The following is a 21,493-nucleotide window of genomic DNA, read 5'->3' on the forward strand; positions in this document are numbered from 1 at the left end:
AAATAAATAAAAATAAATTTAGCAAAACTTTGAAGAAATAAATAGAAATTTCCTAGGTCAGTGAAGGAAAAAAGACAGATTTCTGACATATATGAATAAGAATGACATAATTAAATGGAAATGAAATTGGACAGAACTAGGGAGGTCTATAAATACCATTGGATGGCAGTACTCAGCACAGAGACTGAGTTGCTTTATGCTGCTCAGTGAAGGCTGGAAGTGAGGGCTTGTGTGTTGTTATCACCTTTGTGAATTAATTCTTTATGACCCTACTTTGTATAGGATATAGTTTAATTAAGAATTTTTTTTTTTTTTTTTTTTTTTACACCAGGCATGGTGGCATGCGCCTTTAATCTCAGCCCTTGGGAAGCAGAGGCAAGTGGATCTCTGTGAGACTGAGTCCAGCCTGGTTCACATAGTGACTTCCAGTTGCCTGGGACTAAAGAGACCCTGTCAAAAAATAATCATAATTTTGCAAGTATTCTACTACATGAACAAATATACCTTAAGTATATTAGCAGATTTCTTGATTTTATATGCTGAAGCATGCAATAGTAAGTTCATACATTTACATTTCATTTTTCTCTTTGTATGCAGCATCCATAGATTCTTAGTGCTAAAAGATATCATCAGAAGACTCAAGAAAATCAGTAAAGTAGTATTTTATTAAAGATTTTTTTATGCATATGAGTGTTTGCCTGAATGTATGTATTTGCACCTTGTATCTACAGAGAGGCTGGAGGAGGTCAACCAGAAGAGGGCATCAGATCCCCTGAAACTGGAAGTACAGGAGGTTGTGAGCCACCATGTAGGTGTGTGTATATGGTCCTCTGCAAGAGTAATAAGTGCTCTTAACTGTTGTGCCATCTCTCAGCCCCAAAGTAATAATTTTACAGAATTAAATCCTAACAACTAAAATTACCTATCAGTGGAAAAAAAAACAGCTTGCTAAATTCCATGAAAAATACTCAATAGTGATTATTAGACACTGAATCTGAGTAGTATTCTCTGGGACCCACTTGGGTAATTCATCTTTTGCCATGGTGCCTGTATTTCTCTGTATTCCCGTGGAAGACAATAGACCCAGTGAGTGAGATGTTTATCTCATTGCATTTTCTGCAGAGCCTATCGTTCATTCTGATTGCTGGTTCAAACAGTTCTTCCTTTATTCCTAGCTTTTGCAATATTTGCTTTTGGAAAGTGAATGTATTCATAATCTAACAAAAATTCAGAAGATTAAAACTATCATAGGAACTGTATAAGCTTTCATTTATTTATCATATTTAATTTAACATGTGTAACTTAGAAACCATTTCAAAATTGAAGTAACCCTGTGAAATCAATTTATAATTGCCTCTTAGTGTTATTTTATGGCCATTTTATACACCCCTGTCCAAATCTAAAGATGCTTGGTTATGTTTCCCACACTGTTTGATGGTTGCAAAGAAACAAAATAAAAAAGACAAAAGCATCTCTAGAATCACAGGGCAGCCTCTTTCCCTTGAGCTTCTCCCTTATAACATGCTGTGAGTATAAGTCGTTCATTCATTCAACCAATGAAACTTTACAGAATATTCAGTAGTGAAAATCAATGGAGTGCTACTTTCAAACATCACGTACTTGCATTAGTTTACTGCCCAACTCCACATCTCCTCAGTTAGTTGTCCATTCTGCCCAGACAACATTCCTAGGCAAGTATTTGACGATGTTCTAAAATGCTCTGCAAAGCTCACAGCTTGCTCCAAAAAGTTGATTGTATCAATTTATATGGAAAGGTTTCTTCCCTTCAGATCTTCTAATGTATTATCTAAAATATTAGATGATTGTCAATTGCCAGCTATCCTGATAAGTATCTTGCCCATTGGACCTGGGGAGATGGCTCAGCGGTTAAGAGCATTGACTGCTCTTGCAGAGGACCCAGGTTCAAGTCCCATAACCTGCATGGCGGCTAACAACCATTCATAACTCCAGTTCCAGAGGATCTGATGCCTTCTTCTGATCTCTGCAGGCATTGCACAACACAGGTGCACTTACACAAAGGCAGGCAATACACTCATACACATAAAAATAAAAATTAGATAAAATGTTAGTAGTGCCTGTTGTAGTATCTGTGATCATAGTCCATCAAAATTCAGCCACATCATTTGATGATGGAATTAAATATCGACTTAACATGCTGCATATATTGAAGTTCAGAATTCTCCTAGGAGAATAATTTATATGAAAATTTTAGCAGTGATTTTTCTTCATGATATACCATATATGGTTTCTTGAAAAACAATGGCTAAAGCATGTCATTTGCTTAGATTGTTAAGGTACCTCCCTATGAATAATTTCTTCCTAATTCCCTACATTCTTGTGTAAGAATTAATGCATTTGCAGACTTAAAAAGAAGCCTTGAAAGTAGCTTTCTTATTCTACATCATCTGCCGGATAAACAGAAATCAAAGACATTCAAGCTTAATAATTTTTCTTGTTCTCCCTGGTTTATACTTATGTCTTTGAGAAGTGTCAACACTGGAAGTATTTTAAATGACATAATAATTTCTCCCACTTTAGTTCTAAAATACAACATAAAACGTTTCCTTGCTGTTTGATGCAGTAGTCTACATTCTCTATTTTGTTTACCTTAGAGTAGTTGTCAATGAGGGGAATTTATCCCCTTTACCCATTCATTGTAATAGTTTCTGCATATCACCAGTTTGAATATTCCCAGTTATCTATATAGTCAGGAGCTATTATTTTAAAAGTTTGTCTAGAACCTTCATTATCCATACCTGTCTGTTTTAAATTTTCAAGTATCATTAAGCATCAGCAATTATCTTCTGTTGTGGATGCTAGAAATGGTGGTAGACTTTGACTTTCTAGAATTGTGTTGCCCAAACCTCTAATTCTGAACACTTGATTTCAGCCATATCTTTATCTATGCTAACACTGTGTCACCTGGATAGAAACCAAAATTACCATATTGATGTCTTGTAGTCTGATCATGCTGAGCTAGTCAGAATATATTGTTCTAATTAGAGTGGCAGCATATAGCATAATGCAGGGTCAGAGACCCAGGACTAAGGAGTGCAGCTTGAGGCTCTGGTATTGAAACTGGCCATGTTGCTACAGAAAGCAATTTCTTAATATGTGAAAGCAAACAAACCTCCACCCCCAAAATAAACCGCATTATTTTAGCCATTCTCTTAAGTCCTTTTATCTCCAAGTTTTAGCATTCAGGTAACTTGTAGTTCTGAACTAGGGTTTTCCTTGGAGATGACCAGAGTTCTTTTAAAGCATCATAAATAAAGTTAGGGTGGTGATATTTTGGTAAAATTAATGAATTGAGTTTTAGGTTTCTTTTTTTTTAAGCTTTTAATCTTATGTGGTAGTAGTTCTCAGTCAAATGTTTTTCGACCTCTATCTCACATGTGCTCTCCTCAGATTAATTTATGTTATTCATTCATTTATTTATACATATTTTCTGAATATTTTGTACTAATCACTGTCCTGGGCAACAAGAATGAGAAAGAATCATCATGTATTCAAAGTCAGAGGCTGTGATGAGTTATTACATAGGGATGTAGTTAGCACAATGGTAACTCTGAGATAAAGGGGAAAATTCATCCTTGGTGGGTCTTAAGGAGAAGTGGAGGTCTAAGGGTGCTTTGCCCAGTGGTAGTTCACCAGCCTGATTTGAGAAAACCATCTTCTAAGTTGACAGTGCTGGATTCATGCCGGAAGAAGGTATTGCTAATAGGTAAAATTCTAGTATTTGTGACTAGAGATAGTAAATAGCAATTAAAAAGCAAGTGAGGAAGAAGAAAGGAAGGGGAGGAAGAGAGTAGCAGCTAGAGGTCAGAACAGAGCAGTATTTAGGATCTGGCAGCTGGCAGCTTGACTGTGCAGCCTAAGGAAAAGGTGAGGGTTTCGTATGATTTCTGGCCCAGGACTCAGGAGATAAAAAAAGAAAGCTAAAAAGAAACAAGAAAACAAAAATATAGGTTTGTACTTGATTGAAAACAACTGAGAATAAAACATATAGATGCTCTTGTTTCTTCAAATATATGACAAAAAATTGCATGTGGTACTTTCAGGTGACTGGGTTTCTTTCTGTACCCTGTTGGTTTTAGTGCAAATGTGGATTCTGGTCAGAGAAAGGCAAATATCCTGTCAGGACTTCCCTGGAACTTGTCACCTCTGAACCCATTCTTTATCTTTCCTTACTTTTTATTCTGGTTTGATTAACCTATAAATACATCTTATTAGAGAACTAATTCTGTTAAATAGTTTGAAAATTTAGTTGCTAGTTGGCCTTTATGTTAAAAACTGTATTGTTTGGAATTGAATATTTTCTAAATGGGGATTTTACCCACAGTCTAGGGCTTTGTTTTTCATGGCTTGCACGCTAAGGCCTCCATACAAGTATTTGACAAAGATGTATTGTGCCTATCAGTGCCTAATGAAGCACTAACCAGAGTAAATGATGAGTGACAGTTTAATCAATTCAGCTCCTTCAGTAGCCACCAAGGGCATGGTGGAATGTAATTTTTTAATCTTTCATTTTTCAACTACCCTGTATGAAAGGATCACATCTGTTATGGAAAAGAAATTTTCCTACAAGTCATAGCATAGTCTTTTAGAAGCTGATCTAGAGGACAAAGCTCATTGGTCTATTTTGCAAGTATATACCTTCCTTCAGAGAAAAGTGGACAACTCTGCACTAAATAGCTCCAGCTTTCTTTGCATAATGCTATGTTTTAGCAAACCGTGGCCAAATAAAATTTACCTGCGAGGTTAATTACCAAGGAAGTTTTCTGAGTTAGCATTGGATTTAGTGTTCACATCTAACCTAATTTACTTTAATGGTCTCTTCTCTCTTTGTCACTCCTTAGGCTGGAATGCTAATACATGCTTGCAGAATTAATCTGAGTCATTGAACTCCTTTCAAAACAGAATTACCTAGATTTCTTTAGATTCTTGCTTTGTGCCGACTTTGAGACCAGCAACATCAGCATCGCTTAGGATCTTGTTAGAAATGCAGAATTTCAGGCCTCAACCCACACTTAGTAAGCCGCAACTATGTCCCCTTCCTCCGTAAGACAACAGGTTGAAATTTCTAGCCCTTCTAGGCTCCAGGTATATAAATCTCCCCTAACCTTCCACACTCAGGTGGTGTGCCCTCCAGAGCTGGGCTAGCATCTTATCATGGAACTGGAACATAGATTATACTAGAATTACTATGTTCATACATATGGACATGTGACAGAATTTCCCAGAATTGATTAACAGTCCTGAAATTTTATTTTATCTTAAGCTATAATGAGAAGTGAGGCTGAAAAATATTTTTTTACAAACTATAGCGTATATTCTATATGCTAAAGGAAAGTCTAAATTACCTTTATATTTTATTAATAGAAAAAGACATTTATTAGGCTGGGGGTAGGGAAGCTGCTTAGCATGTCAAAGGCTCCCCAGCACCAAATGGGGCCATGTAGAAAAGGCTACTGGGCTGAGGAAATAGCTCACAAGGAAACCATTTGCCTGACATGTGCAGGGGTTTGGCTTTGAGCCCCAGCAATACCAAAAACAAAAGACAGGAAGGAAGGAACAAAGGAAGGAAGGAAGGGGAGAAAAATAGACAGGTGGGAGCTGGATAGATGGCTCAGCCTTTAAGAGCACTGTCCACTCTTGCAGAGAACCTAGGTTCAATTCCCAGCACCCACATGGTAGCTAACAACCTTCTATAACTCCAGTTCCAGGGGAATCCGACGCCATCTTCTGACCTCCACGGGAATTGCATGACACAGGTTCTCTTGCATACATACAGGCAATGCACTCATACACATAAAATAAAAATAATAAAATATTTAGAAATAATAATGATAATTTTTTTTTAAAACAGAGACAGGTGTTTCTGTTTGTTTTTTGTTGTTTTTGCTTTTTGTTTTTGGTCTTTTTTGAGGCAGGGTCTCCCTGTAGCTTCAGCTGGCCTGGAACTCACTATGTAGACCAGGCTGGCCTCGAACTCAGAGATCCACCTGCCTCTGCCTCCTGAGTGCTGGGATTAAAGGTGTGCACCACCAACACCTGGCCAAGACAGATGTTTTTAAAAGATATAATAAGATCATCATGAATTCATTGGAGATTACACAACCAAATTACAGAAAGAAATATGTTAGAGAGGTTTGTGTGACAATTAATAAGAAATGCTCATTATTTTCCATATCTTAGATGACTTTTTAGCCTTTAAAAATCTTGTGATTTCTTTGGATTAATTTTACTTAAATTCACTTTTATGCTGATTTTTATGCTTCATTTTGCATTCTTTTTCATAATAAATATTACCAAATTGTGGACATCCAGGCCTGAAAGGTTATCTTTTTTTTGATCATTATTGCTTATACTGGCAAATAATGATCAATTTTTCTTAGAGTTCTATTTTGAATTTTAATGAAATAACCTTTCATATACTTATGACAATTAAATTTGGAAGTTTTGCATTCAAAATAACTGGGCATGTGTTTTATATTACCTTACCAGTTAACTGGCCCTAAAATAGGTTTCAGTATATTATATCATATGATGCCTTTGGCTATAAGCTTTTGTGACTAGATTTTATCCTTTCTGATATGTGGGGTGTGCATATACCAATGCATGGGCATATGAGGGCCAGAGGAGACGGGTATCGCCTTTTACCTTACTCCCTTAAAATGGAGTCTTTTGAATAATGTGGAGCTAGGCTGGTGACTAGCAAGCCCCAGCAATCCTCCTGTCTCTGTTAGGATTAAAGGTGTGTGTGGCCATGGCCATGTGTTTATGTGGTCCTGGGGATTTGAACTCAGGTCCTCATTCTTAGCAAAAACTCTTACTGATTGAACCATCTTCCCTGCCCCCTCCAATCTTACTGAAAAAATTTGTATTAGGTAGATGATCATTGTATAATCATTCAAATTCTGAAAAGAAGTCACAACTTAGGCATTTCCTCATTCAATATTATGTTCCTTAAGTACAGTGCTGAAGTAGATGAGTTCATTCTCAGTAAACTCTCAGTGCAATCATCTTATTCTATGTCAAGAGACAGAGCACAGGACTAATGGAGTGTGGAAAAGAGTGAGAGAGAAGCAGGCAGTGGTTCCTTCATGTTAAATCGAAGGGCTTTTATCGTTGTTTGGCAGTACGATCTTTCCAATATAAAAGAATTCTGCTACATTAATATGCTGATACATTGTGTAAGACTACCTTCTATTTTCTTGTACATTATAATTTTACATGATCTCTAAGCATAATTCTTTCAGCTTCATTAGTGCAACCTCAAGCATCTTTGATACAGATGATGTCATAGGACTCATCCATTAGGAATGAAAGTCCAAGTCCCTTAGCCAGCCAAGTAGGGAAAAGCCTATAGAGAACTGCATCATTTTGTTCCAGCTGAACAGAATGGCAGTGTAGATTTATCTCCTAAGTATCATATTTTGGAGATGAGCTAAGATAAGAATAAGTAGCTGTAAAAGAAATACTATAGGCAGTTGTGACAGCTCTGTTACCTCCCCAGCCAGCATGCCAGCTCAGCTCTGCACACAACAGGCTGTGGTTGGCTTCTGCTGAGGTCTTCATAGAGTTGCAGCTTGGGGAGAGGGGGAAGTGGGCGAGATCAAAGATGAAAGATAGTTTATTCTCATGTATATAAAGGAAGGTATAGGGATTCAAATCGAAGGTATTTTATGTGAACTCAAATAAGAAGACAATGAAAACATAGATCAGTGGTCTTAGAATTCTTAGAAAAATTTAGAAAACCACCAGACTGATATTTTAAGTAGATTTAATCAAATATCTGAAACCCTAATGTTAATAAATGTGTCATTTCTTTTTATTTTCCAAACAATAAATCTCTCCACACCTATATTGTCTCTCAAAATTACAACGAAGAGAATTCATGTTAACATACATCTATCTAAATGATATGAAATTGATTCTTATTCCCCAAGTGAAATTATTTTTATCCTATAATGTAGGATTGTGCACTCATTTTGGCACTGTATACATTTATGTGTATGTTTAAATAGAAATTATATGGCATGCATAACAGGAAAAGCATTCCTACTAATATATTACTTTAATTCAAAACAGTGTTTATGTACAACTGTGACAACCAGAGTAGCTGTGGAGAGTAGGTCATTTGTCTTTATCCCATGAGTCTGAAATAAGTTAAAGATACAATGGTTGGCTTGCCCTAGATTGAAGATGAATGCAGCATTTGAACATATGCCCCAATATGCCCAGTCAGGATACAGAAGCCCATTTAAGGTAGAGACATTAAAAATTGTAGAGAATGGGCAGAAAGCAGAGAGAGCTAGAAAAGCCTGGGCTATCTGCACGTCTAGGTCTCCTGAAGGTTGGAACCAGATCCCTTCAGAGGTCTCACATGCAGGATGGCTGCTAGCTTGCTAGTTCTTTGCCTTTAGTGTGGCTTATCTGATCTATCTGTGCTAGTTTCTTGCCATCCTGTTCCAGATAACGTCTTCTCCCAGATCTTAGCAGAACTATGTATGTGACTGGCTGACTGCTTGTACTAAGAATTGGCTAATCCTGCTGAATTAGATGCAGGCTGCTGTGGTGTGGGAAGTAAGTATGATACTGTCTTGCTTGACAGGAACAGTGAGTATGGCAGCTAAGGTACCAGAGGAGGTTGAGCACATCGGATGACTGATCTATTGAGAAAGGGGCTAACTAGTCAGTTATATGGGGAGCTCTTTTGTCTGCTAGGTTCAGGGATGGCTTTCTTGAAGAGATGGTTTTGAAACAGGATTACAGAGGCTGACTTGATTTTAGAGCTCAAAAACAGATGAAAAAGGAGGGTATTCTAGGCAATAAGCAATCTGAGCCCTAGGCCTGCATTTGGCAGTAGATGATCTGGCTCAGCAGCCCTCAGCGTAACTGCCCTGAGCCATCCCAGCTATTCACATCTATGCCTGGGCAGAATCTTTGGTGTTTGTGGTCAGAGCAGTTGTGGGTTTTAAAAGTTCCCTAAATGGTGCTGATGCAGAGAATACTGAGAATCATTGGTAACTCTAAGTACAGTACATTAGGAGTTTGTGAACTATGCAGAGAGCGTGGAAGAACAGGACTGTGGAGGCTTTCCTGTGTCAAGCCAAGGACTTTCCCACCCATGCCCTATAAGAACAAAGCCTCTGAAGCCCGCTGTTTGGTTGGTTTCCACCCTGCCTCTATTTAGAGTCTTTGAGGGCAATAGACAAAATGGAGTGCAGAGTGCGGGTCCGCGTATGCCTCATAGCTTTTGGTGCCCATTAGAAATATTATTTATCCATTGTTTCTCCTCTGGGGAATGGACATTCTAATCTCAGATTTACTTTTCTAAGCAGAATTATTGAAGTTTTCATAATGGTTTTTCTCTCCTCAGGGGAGTTGGCTGCATATTTGTTGAGATGATCCAAGGAGTTGCTGCTTTTCCAGGAATGAAAGACATTCAGGATCAACTTGAACGAATATTTCTGGTAAGTTCTATACAAAGTGCTTCTGAGAAAAACTTCTTTCTAATTAGTCACAGCGACAGATTCCACAGTGATCAGCGGGAAATATTTTAAAATACATCTGTTATCACATTTACTTTTAACATTTTTTGGCCTTTAAAAAGCAGGAAATTTCAGGGCTGGAGAGATGGCTCAGTGGTTAAGGACACTGACTGTTCTTGCAGAAAACCCAGGTTCAAATCCCAGCACCCACATGGCAGCTAACAACTGTCCGTAACTCCAGTTCCAGGGGATCCGACAGCCTCTTCTGTCCTCTGTGGGCATTGCACGACATGGGTGTACTTACATGCAGGCATAACACTCATATGCATAAAATAAAAACAAATAAAACATTTTTTTAAAAAGCAGGAAGTTTCTTTAACAATTGTGCTTTTAAATGTGCGAAATATATGTATGCTTTTAAATATGTGAAAAATATGAACTAGCAGTGTATTGTAATGAGTACTCAAACATAAAATGTACTTAATGAGTACTCAAACATAATGGTTCCAAATAATGTATGTATATACTCACTCCCCTCCAAGTAGGTAGAGCTTAACTACATGCCACCTCTATTCCTGGATTGTAGGCTTAAATTAACTGTTTTCTGTAACAATGAGTGTGGAAAATGGTAAGTGCAGGGGAAGATTGTGACCTTGCAATGGAGACACTAGGAAAAACTCACCTGGGCTAGGGCTTTAGGACCAGTGAGGTGGCATGATGATAGCATATACCCTTGAGATGGTGTGACAAGAATAGAACTTCACATATGTGGCCATTTTCCCGAAATCTTAAGTCCAGTCTAACTATGAAATACATATCACATGTAACCAAAATGGAAGACATTCTGCAAGATTCCTCATTGGTATTCCTCTCAAAACTGGCAATGTCATCAAAAACAAGGAAAGTCTAAGAAACTGCCCAGCCCAGAAAAGAGGATAGGTGGGTGTAGCAGCAGCGTTAGGGTTCTCGTGAATGGAATCCTGGTTCAGCAAAACACAACAGAGAAAAACTAGTAAAATCCATGTAAAGTATGGTATTTAGTTAATGTCCATGTACCAATGTATGTTCCTTAGTTGTTGAAAATATACCATGTAAGACTTTTGCAAGAGGAGACACATAGCGAAGGGTGTAGGAGCTCATTGTAATATTTTTGCAACTTTTATATAAATTTTAATTTCTTTCAAAATTAAAAGCTTATTTTGAGGGGTTTTTTTGAGAGTTTTTTTTTTAACTGCCAAAAGGTGATCCTGATCTGAATTATTTGTGTTTAGCATCCTGTTCTGTCATATTTTATTTGTGACCTTGGACAAGGCCTTAACAGCTTTCTGAGGTTGTTCCTTCGTAGGTGAAGGAGGGCTGATAACTATAGTCTCCTCAGAGCTTACTTTGAGAACCATTAACCTAGGATAGAAAATGTTTTTAAAATGCCTGACATGCTGGGTGTGGTGGCACACACCTTTAAACCCAGCACTCAGGAGGCCGAGGCAGGTGGATCTCTGTAAGTTCAAGGCCAGCCTGGTCTACATAGTGAGTTCCAGGCCAGCTGGGGCTACAGGGAGGCCCTGTCTCAAAAAAAAAAAAAAAGTACAAAAAAAAAGCCTGTCACATAGTAAGTATGTGTTGTTTTTATTATGTCTTTTTTTTTTTTAATGCCAAATAGTTTACTTCAGGAGGCTTTTTTATATTACTTGGTAGTCATAGATGTACTACTTAAAATATAGACTGAGATCTAGACAAATTAAGGATTTTATTAAAAGGATTCAAACTAAACTCATTGTAAGAGTTCACATTACCATACTTTCCCTTACTTATTTTTAAAAGTCCTGTATGAAATCACTGAGGCAGGATGTAGTATGGCCTATGTCAGGAGATATACTGATTCCATTGTCATTCATGCTTGTTATCTGAGCATCACATTAAAACGTAGCTTTTATCTTGAACATGAGAGCAGCAGTAGGGTGTAGCTCACGCATTGAGACTATCACTATTGTGTGTCCCTCAATGTCAGCAATGAAATGATAAGAAAAGGAGACTGGAAACTAGAGAATTAAAGCCAGGTGATTCCTTCATGCAGTGTTCATACCACAGAGCTCCTGTAGAATAACACAAGTGCAAGAATAGCAGAGTCCAAGCAGAGAATCTCTCTTCAAAGGATCGTGCTATTGATTTTTCTTTTTCTCCTACATACACATGTTAAAATGAATTCTTATAACTAATAATGCATTTTTATAATGGAAAATCCCCACGGTGCCAAAAAGTATGAAAGTCAAAGACTTGTCCTCTATTCTATTACTCAAACAAAACCACGTTTAGTGTTTTGATATAAATTTTTGTATACTCTTTTCTATACATGCCATTAAATATTGACTCATGTTTACCATTTTGTAACTTGCTGTTTTCAATTGACAGTCTGTAACAGAAATCTTTCATTATGAAAAAGTCTTCAGAACCTATTGTTCTCTTTTTTTATTTATTTTTTTTCTTCTTTTTTTTGAGAAGAGTCTCACTGTGTATCCTTGACTGGGCTAGAACTCACTTTGTAGTATATAGACCAGGCTGACCTCAAACTCACAGAGAACCACCTGCCTCTGCCTCCAGAGAGCTGGAATTAAAGGTGCATACCATGAAGTCAGACTTCTATCATCATTCCTATGACAAGGAATGTTTCATTGTATGGTTGATGCATTATTTACATATGCAGTTGTGACACTAGGTAGGGTAACCAGGCTCCTGGGGATGGACCCACACTGAAGAACATTTGGGGACATAAAGTAGACTATCTTTGGGCCTTAAAAATAATAATAGAAGACATAAAATTGGGTGGGGAGTAGTAAGGTAGAGTGGAGGTAGGGGAGGGGTTCTGAATATGATCAAAATACATTGTATGAAATTCTCAAAAAAAAACCCAATAGAAATATTTTTAAAATGCTACCAGAAAAATCATTGTAGCCCTGTTCTATTAAGAGTAATTATTAGAATTTAAAGTCTTTAATGTAATAAAATTTAATTTTCATAAATTTGTTGACCATTCTTATATATCCATTCCTTCATCTAAACACACAAAACTCTTCCTTTCCCAACAAAATCTCTTATTTCCTAATTGGATTATATTGGTCCTATAGATTATTTAAGAAATAAATGATGTAATTTTGAGTATTTCCAATAAGAATAAATTATTCATATTTTATACCTCGTCTTATGTCTATAGCACTTAGGAAGCAGGTGACTCTATGAGTTCGAGACCAGCCTGGTCTACATAGTGAGTTCCAGGAAACTTGCACCACATAGTGAGATCCTACATCAATTACACACTATACTCTTTCTATGTGTGTGTATATGTGCGTGCACTCAGTTTTTTGCAGTGCTGGGGTTTGAACCCATGGCTTCCTTTATGCTGGGCAATCACTCTGTCCACTGAGCTACACTCTCAACTTTATATTTGTAGTTTTTATAAACATACTTTCTTTTCCTGTTTTCTATTTTAGACTTCATTTTCATTCACTTATTTTAGACAATTTATCCACAAATTTTTCTTTTCATTTGTGTGTGCATGTGATGTGTGTGTACATATGTGCATATTCACATGTATGTGGAAGCATTTGAGTATATGGAGCTGTGTTTGTCCATATATATGCATGTGCTTACAGAAGCCCAAGATTGGTATTGGGAATCTTTCTGGATTATTCTTCTGTATTATTCCTTAGAGGCAGGACCTCTTAATCAAACTCAGAGCTCACCAGTAAGGCTAGTCTCACTAGACAGCTTGCTCTGGGGATATCTAGTCTCCATCTTCTGAGGCTAGAATTATAAGCATGCCAGCATACCTGCATTGCATTTAGGTGGGTTCTGAGGATCCAAACTACAATCTTCTTGCTTGTGTGGCAAGCATTTTAATCACTGAGCCATTTCCCTGTATATAAGTATTCTCTGAAAATATAATAAGCCTTTCCATATATTTTATGACTGAATAAAGCAATAGAGAAAATTTTAATGAGCTATAGTTTGCGTTATATGTATATCTTTAATGCTAAAATATATCTAAATATTTATTCTTTTAATTTGTTTAAAGCTCAAGCATAATCATCATAATACCACTCAATTACATTCTAAGGCTTAATTTCTTAAACTTTAGGATCCATTTAGCTTTTTACCCTGATTGCTGTTAAACAATAATTATGTAACTTTTCCAAATTCCTGATTTGTTTTATGCTGAAATAATTACTTTTTCTTGTATTTAAAATCAGAAAGCCAGGCATGGTGGTGTATGTTTTCAGTATCAGCACTTGAAATGTAGAAGCAGGAGGATTAGAATTTCAAGGTCAACCATAGAGACCCAGCAACTTGAAGGCCAGATTGAGCTGCCTGTGACCCTATCTAAAAAATCAGTAAAAATGAATCATATGGAAAGAAATTTCTTCCTTTGTATAATATTTCAGGATGAATTCAAAAGGAAAGTAAATAGTTGTAGAAATTAATTATGTCAAAAAGCAATAAAACCAAGAAAATGAGTTTCATGACAGGAAATTTTTACTGGAAATTGTTGTATAATACAAGTAATTTCCATGTGAGAGCATTTGTTAGATTATGTCTTTATGGAGATTTTTCTATTATTTCTTAATTTTATGGCAGTGCTTTCCTAATTTTATGGGTATTCAGAGACCTTTGAGCTATGACTATGTTTTTGATAAGCCAGAGAAATAAATCATTATAAATTTCCAGTGGGATTATTGACATATCAAGCCATGATTTGTTCTTGTTAGACACAGAAATCTTTAAATGCAGATAACCATCATAACTGATGGCACCCCCTTTTTTATTTACAGTAGATACTCGATACACATAATGCCTTTTAAGATAAAACATACTTTAGTACTTAGGAGCTGAATATCAACATTTGTGTAAGACTTTTGCTTTAGTATTAAATGATGCTGCATTTGCCCTGAAGAATTAGATAAAATCAAAACAAGTCTAGGAACTTTTGCCACTAAATGATATCATCTTAAATACTTTATATTCTTCTCTGTATTGTTGAAATTGGTATAACATGTTAAGCAACCCAACACTCTTAGGACTTGTGTGGTCACTGGAAGGAGGATGTTGCACAAGCTCAATCTGATTGAATCACTGGGAAAAATGCTTTTCCTCAGTGACCTTTCATAGCTGGCTTGAAGAGGAATGACTATTAAATGAAGATTAAATCCTCTTTAACAGGCATCTACTGGAACCTTCCAGAGCCTCTTTTCTAAAGTGGCAGTTGTCTATCTGGCCTCTGGTCAAGTATTGCCAAGGAGACAGTCAACTTTGAACAGTCATGAAACATCGAAGTATTTAGTTTGTTTTGTGTCTTAATGCTGGGATTAACTCCATTCATTTGCCTGTGAACTGTATAGAGGAAGGTGGTTAATAACTGAACTACAAAATTAATAGCTTGTAACCCAAGGTACTAATATAATTAGTTCCCACATACTGAGTCTTTATTAAAAATGTGCAAGGCAGCGAAGATCAAGAGTGAAAGCCTTTGTGTTTTTCTCTTTCTCTTTATCCTTTTGGTGTGAGAGAGTAGTTCACATTTTTAACAAGTTCAATTAATTCACTTCCAGAACACAATTGTGTTGGTATATACAAGGTAAACTGGCTTTGCTGCAACCTGAGATTTCACCATTCAGCCATTTTCCTTAAAATTATGTTTACATGGAAGAAAGGCAAAGGAAGGTGATAGTTCAACAAATCATATTCAAAACATGTAGAGTTGCAAATGATTAGGTGTCTAGTTCTCTACTCAGCAACTCTGCTCTCAGATGGAGTGATTTGTTTTCATCTTTTCAGCATTTCCCATTTTTAAATGTAGCGTGATGTGTTCTGTTCACCTCCATTAGCTGTAAAAAAAAAAAAAGCAGCAGATGTATTCATTTAGGTGAGTATATATTCTGAGTGTCAAAATCACAACTAACAAAAAGAATTTATTTATACATTGTTCTGGCCTGAAAAAAAGAAGCCCACATGGTGGAACCTTGGGAATATGTGTCTCTCACTTCAAAACAGCTGAGCAAATGGCAGAGAGTGCTTGTACAGCTGTCTGAAACCCTGACAGATGCTTCTGGGTTTGTGTGGCTTATGGCCCAATGTACAACAGTCATGACAGAGGGGGCACATGGTTCTGTTTTACAGGCCTATTCTTTTCCTTCCTGTCTTTGAATGTTGATATCCCTGACAGTCTCACTTGTCTCTGCCTCCTGGGTCTCCTGGCTTACAATGAAATTTCATCCACAAGTTGTTAACCTATTTTATATTATTTGATTGGTACATTGGTTAAAATATTATTCATCAATCTATGTTTTATTCAGGATTTAAATGTGGTATGAGTGTGTGTGTGTATGTGTGTGTGTGAGAGAGAGAGAGAGAGAGAGAAAGAGAGAGAGAGAGAGAGAGAGAGAATCCATTTGTAACTTTGAAGCTTCTGTCTTTCTTATTGAACTGACTGTAGAGAAATAGTCTGCAGATCCAGTTGTTACATCTGTTTAACCACTGTGAATCTGTTTCAGGGTCATAAAAACTGAAACCTGATCCTGAGGGTTGTGGTGGGCTATGGGAGCTTTACAGAGTGTAAGGAAAAGCCTGCACTATTGCTTAGGTGGGTATAGCAGCAGCCACACAGTTGGGGTGGATATTAGTACTAGAGATTTGTCTCCTTATTGCCATTATTCTATAACTCGGGCCGTTTCCATTATGCCACTTCAGCGCTTTCCCTGCCACTCTAGGTACTGTGTGATGTAAAGAATTGTGTGCCATGATGTCAGCCTTGTAGAATCGATGGTGACTATCAAGATAGGCAGGAAGGAAGAGCCATTAGAAATGGAATTACTGTTAATTACTGAGAAACTTATCAGCAGAAGGAAGACCCAGTAATCAGTGAATTAGTGAATGTATTAGTTAAAATAGTGAAAAGTTTTACCTTAAGCAAATCCACTTCTCTAATTGAATGGCAGTTTCCACATCTGCAAAGAGAGGAATGAACTCAGCACGGGTTCAGTACTATTTGGAGTTGTTAAATTTTTAATTGTTTATTTATTTATTGGGGGGGGTGTTCAGGGAACAGCTTTTAGGAGTTGGTTCTCTCTTTCCAGCAAAGGTTCCAGGGATCAAACCCAGGTCATCAGGCTTGGTGGCAAGTGCCTTTACCTCTTGCTGGCCTACCTTTTTAATTGTAAAAATGTACACGTTAAACTGAACCAACCAAGAGAATTTTCAGTGCACCCAGGAGCATATTTCAAGCTGGAATTATGAGGCAGCTGGAGATAAGAGCTTCTGAATTTGTTCACCATGAGATAGTTGGCATGGTTAGAAGACAGTGGGAAATATTTCTGTTTTGGAGAACAGATGACTCAGGTGAAGGAACAGAAGGATGCCTGCCAGGAGCACAGAAAGCCTGAGATCTCTGATACTGAAATTCAGAAATAGAACTTCAAGAAGGGGAGATTTATCAGATGCCCCACATAGTGCATCAAGGTCAGTGGAACTGCTGAGAAAAGATCACTTTTGTGTCTTCTGAGAAAATAGTTCCAGAATGTTGGATGGGTGAATCTAGATTACACGTGGTTTAATGTGTGAGTGAGCAGAAGTGAATTGAAAAACACCAAGGCTAGCCATCCTTGAGAACTAGGTCAGTGGAGAGGATTGATGTTACCCTAAAGACATTGAAGATTTAGGAAGGTATGGTTGGTAGATCGAGATCATGAGAATGGGTGAAGAAGGTGGTGCCTTGAAAGAAGGAGGAGAGGGATAGGGACTTGGAGAGACTTGAATCAATACTTTAGTGGAGAATGAAGGAATTCATATGTATGATCTCAGGTTCTCATAATTAAAAGGGAAGGGCAGGGTCAGCCAGCTGTATACATGAGGGAGATGCTGATAAGAATGTGTACAGTTCACTGGGACAGTAAAAGATGACTTGCAATTGTAATGTAACCAGGAGAGGAGGTAGTTGCTGATCACATTTCTAAATCACTGTTGATTTGAGACATTTTATAGAAATTATGATTTCCAACTTTTAAAAAAGTAGCCTCTTTACTTCCTTATTAATGTAGGATTACTTTTATAATAGAGACACACTTTCTTAATATTTTCCTGTTGTAACTAATAGTTTTTACTAAAGACTTTCTGTTTAAACTACTACATCTACATTTCATATTAGCATTTTGTCAGTTCAGAAATGTTCTGTTGGTATGTGACTACTTTTCCAGTATTCCAGTAATGCCTGGTCATGCATTAAAGCCAGAAACTCTCTGGCTTTAATTAATAGCATTAATTTTTATAACTGTATCTTCCATGATTTCAGGATTACTCAGTAAGGGCTTGCCTAAGCAATTCTGGATCTTGGGGTGCTGGATCAAGCAGGAGTTGGAGCATCTGGGACTGGCCAAATACCTGTCTCTCTCTTTGTAGATTCTTGTGGTGATCCATTGGTTTTCTCCATCTGGACTCATTTGGGCTTCCTCACAGCATGACAGTTGGGCTCTATGCAGGTATCCCAAGAGGAGCAGGTGGAACTGTTTGGTTTCTCTTATCTGTGTTGGGCAAAGCCATCACATATCTCTCCCAAAGTCAAGGAGAAGGGAAAGGGACACTAGCACCAGTTTTCATGGGAAGAATGTCAAGAATGTGATAATGTTTTAAGATTGTGAGGCAGGCTGAATAAATTTTCATTGTGACTGATATGCAGCTTTGTAAGGAATCATCTAGCAAAGTTTATTCAGACTCCTATTTTGATTTCCATTTTTCTTCTTTGTAGCCCTTACTGTGCTATTTCCCATGATGGATGTGAAAGTGTGAATTATCACAGCGTTACTTTGAGGCCATGCGGTTCCTCTTTTGCTCACCCTCTCTTCTTCCCCTTTTCACTGGCAAGTTCACAGATGTGCCAGACAGGAAAACTGGTAAAATGCTGCTGTAATGTGACACATCTGAGGAGGCAGAGGAGGTGGTGACACTGCTTTATAAATTTGCCATCAAGTGAATTTTCATAGAACTCAAAGTCTGCCTTTCAAACTGCTCTTTCATTGGCAATGTATGTCCACAGGTAAGTCTTTATTCCTAAAGAATACCACTTGTTTCTTGAGTAGGCAGCATCTGAGATTGCTCCCAGTGAGCCCCTCACACTGGGTTGGATCTAGTGACTTGCTTCTAATGCAGATAATATGGAGAAGGTTACCTAAAGATTGTTACTTCTTTAATTCTAATAAGTGACTGTTGTGTACACAAGCAAATGAAGATCTGTGATGAGCCTGCCCTGGCACCGTAACTTCTTATCTCTCATTACTTGATTGATACTGTTTCTCACTTTGATTTTGCTGTCTGCTTTTCCTTGTGATCCACAGGAGTTTACCTTTAACAGTGACTCTATCTTGGCTATTCCTCTTCTTGTGAGGAACAAGTTCACTTAAAAACTGAACTTTCAGGATGAAGAGATGGCTCAGTGGTTAAGAGCACTGCTCTTGCAGAGGGCCCGGGTTCGATTCCCAGCACCCACATGGCGGCTATGAACTGTCCTTAACTCCAGTTCCAGGGGAATCCGAAGCCCTCTTCTGACCTCTGCGGCATTGCATGACACAGGTGGACTCACATACATGCGGGCACTACACTCATACACATTAAAAAAATTAAAATAATAAAATATTTTTAAAAAACCCAAACTTCCATCATCTCCTGTCTAAACTTCTGCAAGAAAGAAAGAAAGAAAAAACCAAAAAAACTTCAAAGTATTTTCTCTTCATATGCCCTCGAGTCCCACTATTACATAGCTTGATAAAAAGCTGTAACTTTTAAAATTGGTCACACAAAATAATCTACCCAAGTCATTGGAGCATGTCTCTTAGAGAACAGTTTCATTCTAGGTCAAGTTAACAGGTTATCTGACCTTGGAGGTGATTTGTCCTATATCTTGTCTTCTGACAATTCTAGGCATACGTTTTCCAGGCAGTGGTATGCTATAGCATTGTGTAATTCTTCCTAAACTCATTGTTTGTAAGTTTAGTTGTACTGGAAAAGTGTTAAGAACTGTGTAGTTTATATGTTCCATTCCCTCATGGTGGCGCAGCATTTAATCCCAGCACTCTGGAGGCAGAGGCAGGTGGATCTCTGTGAGTTCAAGGCCAGCCTGGTCTACACAGTGAGTTCCAGGACAGCTGGGGCTACAGGGAGACCCTGTCTCAAAAAGACCAAAAAAAAACAAAAAACAAAAAAAACCTCCATTCAATTGTTTTGTTTTGTTTTTCTTAGCATGGCAGCTAATCTGAATAAAGGCTTCTGTTGATTTTTTAATAGCTCTAGACAAAAAATGTGTGTATGAATGTGAATTTCTGCTTGGGAGTTTATCTTCTCCAGGAAAAGAGCAAATGTCAGTCTTGACATACCATTTATGCTGGCCAGTCCTTGGTGACCATGCAAGAACTGGTTGAGGGTCTGTATTAGTTACTTTTCTGTTGCCGTAATAAAATACCATGGCCTAAAGCTGCTTAGAGAAGAGTTTATTTTGGCATCCAGCAGGAGAGTCTAAAATGGCTAGGAAGGCAGGACATAGCAGCAGGAGCAGGTAGCTTGCTAATTATATTTCATCTATACACAGGAAGCAGGAAGAGCGAACAGGAAGTGGAGCAAGGCTATACACTGTCAAAGCCCACCCCAGTCATGTCCTTCCAGCAGCAAGGTTCTACTTCCTTAACCTTCCATAACCTCCCCAAAGGGCACCACCAGAGGGGACGAAGTGTTCAAATACATGAGGTTGTGGGTGGGAGACATTTCTGATTCAAACCACTGCAGGAACATATCCTATGCTATCCAGCCTCTGTGCTTAGCACTTGTCTATATGTCTAAATTTAATTCATCACTCTAAATACTAGAAATGACCCTGTCTCACAGCGAATTTTTCTCTGAATTTCCAGCTGGACATTTTCTCTCCTTCACTTTTGGTCTCTGCCTAGGCCTCTCTGCTACCTTCCTTCAGTTTCTACCTTGTGCTGCACTTACTAACTTTTAAAAAATTCACAAGGTGTAAGATTTAGAAGTAGGGAGTGGAAAGGAGAGGAGCACTTTTTATGGAGCAGGTACCAGTGTACACCGAACACTCCTTCAATAGTAACTCATAATAATAGAATTATTGTTATGGCCAAGGGAACTTCTTAAATTTCTTTTCATTCTTTTCGGTTTTTTGGAGACACTCCATGGTCTCACTCTATAAGATCTAACTATGTAGCCTAGCCTAGTCTCAAACTCATGGTCACCTCCCTGAGTAATGGGCTTATAGGTGTGAGCTACTATGTCCAGCTGTCTTTGCTCTTTCTGAAATGCATCCTTTGGGGAGTTATGTGTGACTGACTTTAGGAACCACTTTAAAAATAAAAGATGGTTTTCCTTCTTTTCTTTGTTTAAAAATGGCTAAGTTTTTGTTTTCCTCCAGTTTTCCCTTTTGAAGTTCCTGATTCTAATAACATCTGAATCACCAATAGCAGATAACATTTGACATTCAGGTGCACAGTTCATTTTATTGAAGCTCAATAGGACAAATAACCATCAATTTACTCTAAGCAGAGTTCAGTACCAAAAATGTTTCATGTTTGCCAGGTGGAAAGGAAACAGCTAAAAGGGGTTAATGAACTCCCTTTGAAGGGTAATACTAGCCTTCCTGATTCCCCTCACACTGGTGACAAAATGAAATACTGCTCCTGTCTCATGCAGAATAGTGATGTGTGCACACCTGATCTGCTTGTTGGATATTGAAATGTGAGTCATTTCATTCATCAGTCAGGTCTGGGATATGCTCAGAACTAAAAAATTCTATATTTTTATGAAGTTTGGCAGAAGGTCTATTGAATTTTCTTTGTGTGAGAGTGCTACTCTGGGAGAATTAGGAGCTGCAATCATGGGGACACTAAATTTGATTGTCTGTTACTTACTACTTTTCTTCTTTATATTGAAACTTC

General features: G+C 37.7%; 1 protein-coding gene across 7 annotated transcripts in view; it reads left to right on the forward strand.

Moving 5' to 3' along the window:
- The window catches only part of Cdk14 (cyclin dependent kinase 14), a 633,917-nt gene that overhangs the window by 390,052 nt on the left and 222,372 nt on the right, over positions 1-21,493 (forward strand). For all 7 annotated transcript variants that reach the window (XR_003847675.1, XR_003847674.1, XM_008822523.2 and 4 more), the window contains one exon: positions 9,407-9,500. Coding sequence is in view for 5 of the 7 variants with exons in the window: in XM_008822523.2 (XP_008820745.1) it covers positions 9,407-9,500 (94 nt within the window). In the remaining 2 variants the exon portion in view is untranslated. The remainder of the gene's footprint in view (positions 1-9,406; positions 9,501-21,493) is intronic.

Source organism: Nannospalax galili, unplaced genomic scaffold, assembly GCF_000622305.1.
Source record: "Nannospalax galili isolate Female #2095 unplaced genomic scaffold, S.galili_v1.0 scaffold85, whole genome shotgun sequence".
Lineage (NCBI taxonomy): Eukaryota > Metazoa > Chordata > Mammalia > Rodentia > Spalacidae > Nannospalax > Nannospalax galili.